General features: G+C 42.0%; 1 protein-coding gene across 1 annotated transcript; it reads right to left on the bottom strand.

Moving 5' to 3' along the window:
* Positions 1 to 385: 385 nt before the first annotated feature.
* Positions 386 to 1,209, bottom strand: LOC145095184 (uncharacterized). Its single transcript, XM_079033108.1, has 2 exons — positions 1,101 to 1,209; positions 386 to 1,035 (listed from the first exon to the last, which is right to left on the bottom strand). The coding sequence occupies exons 1-2, from the start codon at positions 1,207 to 1,209 to the stop codon at positions 386 to 388; spliced, it is 759 nt and encodes a 252-aa protein (XP_078889234.1).
* Positions 1,210 to 4,971: the final 3,762 nt, after the last annotated feature.

Raw genomic sequence — 4,971 nt, forward strand, 5'->3', positions numbered from 1 at the left:
GACCGATCCAGCATCGTTCTGCAAACTCGGTTCATGAGATCCATGAACGTTGTTGGAGCATTGGTAAATCCAAGTGGCATCACCATAAACTCGTAATGACCATAATGAGTTCTGAGCGCCATCTTCAGAATGTATTCATCCCTAATTCTCATTTGATGATACCCTGATCGAAGATAAATCTTGGATAACCAAGACGCACCCTGAAGCTGATGGAATAAATCATTAATCCTTAGAAGTGGATAACGGTTCTTCATCGTTAGCTTGTTCAGGTCCGATAATCAATACGCATCTGGTGCGACCCATCCTTCTTTTTCACGAATAGGATCGGTGCTCCCCATGGGGAACTGCTCGGACGAATGAATCTCTTGTCTAGCAACTCCTGAAGCTATGTAGACAGCTCCTGCGTCTCAGGCGGAGCTAGACGATACGACGCCTTGGCTATCGGAGCCGCATCAGTCACCAAATCAATCCGAAACTCCACTTGCCTCTCGAGAGGCACCCCAGGCAACTCCTCTGTAAATACATCCAAAAAATCCCGCACAATAGGTACACTGACCATCTCTGACGTGACGTTCACCCTCGTATTCGAGGCATAATCCAAGAACCTAGAACAAACCTGCTGAAGAAATATCCTAGCCCTTGCAGTCGAACAAAGATTTGGCCCATACGAGGCACTCTCCCCATGGATAACCAGTCCTCCCCCACTTGGGGTTCGAACCCTCACTAGTTGACACTCGCAATCTATCATGGCCCCATTGAACCCCAACCAATCCATCCCGATGATCACCTTCAATCCTCTCAAAGGAATCAGAACCAAATCAATAAGAAACCTCTCCCCGAACATTTTCAGGACACTCCTCCGAAATACCCTCGCAACGCTCACGTTACGATCATCTTCAATCTCCACCTCAAGTGGAGAATCCAATGTACCCAGAGCATCTCGAAACTTCTTGTTGAGCACAAGAGATACAAATGATCGGGTAGCCCCCAAATCAAAAAGAATATGACCCAAAAAACCATTGACCAAAAAGATCCCTATACAAGATCATAACATATAAGTATAAAAAATAAAATAAATAAAACATAAATAGATCACATACCGGGCACGACGTCTGGCGCTGCTCGGGCCTCCTCGGTAGTCAACTGAAATGCGTGACTCTTCACCGCAGGAGCTTCCGCCTTGATCGGGCGGCTATCAGTAATCCTCATTGTGGCGGGCGTAGGCGCTGCCACCGCTCCTCCTCCTCTAACCATCCTTGGACAATCGGCCTTTTTATAACCGGTCTGATTGCAGTGGAAACAAATCAGGCCCTTCTTGGGGGAATCCCGACTCATGTGACCCGGCTGGCCACATGCATAACATGTCGAGCCTGCTCCCACATGCATAACTTGGCGGTGATCTCCGCCGCAGTCTCTGTAGTCTGTTGTAGATCCTGAAACTCTCTCACCAAACGTTGGACCTCGATGGACGATGCAAACTCCTGATCAAACCTCCTCACAAACTGCTCCCAAGTCATCTCATCCACTCTCGTTGATCCCACTTCGCGAGTAACCTCCTCCCACCAATCTCGGGCTCGAACCCCACCTTTGGCACCTAGGGGCAAAAACTCGTGCGCTGGGCATTCTCCATGTCTGCCACCCAGCTTCGACTAGTGATGGGATCCCTGCCTCCAAATAAATCAGACTCACCACACACCTTAAACTCCTTAAACGAGGGAGCTCAGACCCTAATTTGGCCTGTAGCAATCTCGGCTCGAAAAGACCTGAGCCGCTCTTCCATGATCTCCATGATGCCCTCCTTGACGGTACCAAAATCATCGGGGTAGCGTCAAGGCTACGAAGAGTAACCTCGGCTGTGATAAGGTCGCACAGCCTCTCATCAATGGGCTCTACACCCAAGCCTGAACCTGATACTGATCTTGAACCTCGTGTGATCATCACCATCATCAACTGAAAAAATACAACGTAATAGAAAGAATGATAAGGAATTCGAAAGGGACTCCTCCACACTTGACTCCTTAGAGCTTCCAGTTCTGACATTGTTTCAGTTACATATCCCGTGCTTTTAGTAGTATGGGCCCAATACTGCTTTCCACACTTACCTGTACATTCCCTAAGGCCATAACTAAGACCCCTAATTCACCCGACCACACATCACGACTCACAAAACACAATACCAACTCAGATCCTAGACAATTCTAGGATTTCGTAATCCCTATATACATAACCATAAACTCAAACCAATCATAGCAGGTTGCCCTATGCATGCAAGTTATATACAAATAGAATCACATAAACTATCAAATAAGCTTCTGCCCTAAGCCACAACCAAACAAGGAATATGAATAAGGCATAATTCATCATTCTAGGGCTATGCAATCCTAAACATATACAACTTGGAAATCATGCACATAGCAAGCAATCAATTCAACATCAATTTCCAAATATAACTATAGCATGGGTATTACATTGGGAACACCTATTTGAGCTTGGTCGATTACACGCATTGCACTCTCCCCTTTTTCTTACACAAAAACCATTATCAAGAGATTTTTTTAACTTTTAGTTTATTTTTGGAAAAAGGTTTTTCCATTTCCTCAGTTTGAGTTCTGACACACCCAAGAGTGTGCCTGAATCACTCAAACCAAGGCTCTGATACCAACTTGTAACAGCCCAAAATTCAATTAAAAATTTTCATTTAATAATTAAAAATTTCCATTTAATATTTAGAAATTCCAATCAAATTTTTTTCCAAGATTCCAATACATAATCATATTATTCAGAAAGATCAGAGTGTCCATAACAATTAGTGGGGAAAATATTGGAGAGTGTACGCTGCGCCATCATGCCGGGCCCTTGCCTTTAGATCCCGAAGTACCTGAAACAACCAAAAAAAATGTAAGCTAATACTTAGTGATTTTCCCAAAACATACCTAACCATATATCCACATAATGCCATGCAAACATACACATAATAATGCCATGGACTCCCTCCATGGTCTTTATCTGAAATGTCATGGGCTACCCCTATGGTCTTACACCTGCGGGCCATGGGCTCCCGCCTTGGTCTTAACCATTTGCCATGGGCTCCCCCCCATGCTCTTTACATAAACACGTAACACATCAAATAACACATTCACTACACATGCAACTATTAAGACTTCATAACAAGTAATGGGTCGACCTTGGTGCCTTCGACCCATTGGTATGACAAGGAGACTCACCTAAGTCTGTTGAACACAAAAGTTGCTCGCCTAACAGTCTGATACCTCACACTGAACAACGGAACAAATAACCCTAAATTAAGATTATAACTAATCATAGATAAAGAGTCCAAAGACCTAAGCTTAAGTCCTTTCATGGTGACCCAAAGGTCTCACCCTTACTAATAGGCCTAAGACCAAGATAAAACTATTAATGGGCCATATGTCCCAATAAGGCCTAACCAATACAACTATGGCCCAACTTAGAATAACAAACTACTATCACTAACGGGACCAGGCCCAACGCTAAATAAGGCCCAAAAATCTTACAAGTCCACACGAAGCCCAAACCCATATGGGGTGCGTACGCCCAATGTACCACTCCAGTATGCTTAGTGTACTGAGCCTCTTGCCTGTACGCGCATCGTACACTAGGTTACGCCCAACGTACAAATAGAAGACTCACCAACGACCATTAAGTGCTTAATACATGGGATTTCAACGTCTAATTTCATATATGAGCTCATTAAGACGTCCTAAGGCATAAAGTTGGCAACTTTATGCCCTTGCATGCCATAAGGGACTCTAAAACTTCATTCTTCTCATTAAGACTTCATATGAGACCTCAGACTCATGCATGGTTTCAATAGAACTTCCAAGATGGTGCATTTATGCATTAAGCATGCTCAAAGAGCTTAGATCTAACAATCCTAGCCTCTGAAGTTGCTCAACTCACAAAATAGAGTACAACTAACCAAAAGGGACTTCATAGAAAAACCCTAGCTCAAACTAACAAAAGGAATGACAAGGATATGACTTTATACCTCCAGAAGTTCCTCAAGATGAACTTCATGCAGGATCTAGAAGCTCAATGAAACCGAAGACTTAATCACCACCTTTCTCCCTCTTGAATACTCTCTAAATTGGCCACCAAGACACTATTTAAGCTCAAGAATCACTCTCACAAGAAAATTTGGGGTTAAGGGACGAAATGAAGCTATGGAGGCTTATTAGGATTTTGTCAAAATGGTGAAAGGTTGTTTAAATAGGTCACAAGTCTGAAAATTAGGGTTTTTGGCCATCTGCCACGTACGCCCCACATACCTACTCGTACACCTCGCGTACATGGTTCACCTCCACGATCATTCTTCCTTAGTACGCTAAGTGTACTCATAAGTACGCCCAACGTACGAAAGAGACCAATTTTGCAATGAAATTTCATTTAAAGGGAATAGAGGTAAATACCAGAATTGGAGTGTTAAACTAACTTACGGGCGTTACATTATTCTACATACATATATAGTATACTCGCATATAATCATACAAAACCTGAAAACAAGTAATAATCGTATAATCACAAATAAAAACATATAATCATATGAAAATTCCTTACTTTTAGCATATAATCATATCCACAAAAATTGAATCTATTCGGTGCTAGAAAAATACATTGTTTGAAATTAATGTAGTCTGAAATGAGATCCGAAACAAGGAGTTCGGAACTAGGGATCTCACATGTTATATACTAAGGGAACACATTTCCGGTTGGGACCATTTATCCATTTCTGAATTCGGATTCGAAATAGGTATTCCGTACCAAATGATCATTTTTTTTAAAAGTTTATAAACTAGTCATATTTTAAAAAAACAACAAAAAATAGTTAGTTTACTTAATTTTCTTAAATTGTACTTTTAAACTAAATTTTTTAGAGACATCAATAAGACGCGTTTTCTTAATAATACCGCTATTTGCTATAGTATTTAGATT

Source organism: Lactuca serriola, chromosome 3 (assembly GCF_051521515.1).
Source record: "Lactuca serriola cultivar US96UC23 chromosome 3, Lser_US96UC23_V15, whole genome shotgun sequence".
NCBI classification, from domain to species: Eukaryota; Viridiplantae; Streptophyta; class Magnoliopsida; order Asterales; family Asteraceae; genus Lactuca; species Lactuca serriola.

Bases quoted from the DNA above. Each gene is read 5' to 3' on its own strand.
- LOC145095184 (XM_079033108.1), bottom strand. From the start codon at position 1,209: ATGAGGATTACTGATAGCCGCCCGATCAAGGCGGAAGCTCCTGCGGTG. The intron at 1,036-1,100 runs GTATGTGATCTA...GATCTTGTATAG, and splicing joins AGCGCCAGACGTCGTGCCCG to GGATCTTTTTGGTCAATGGT.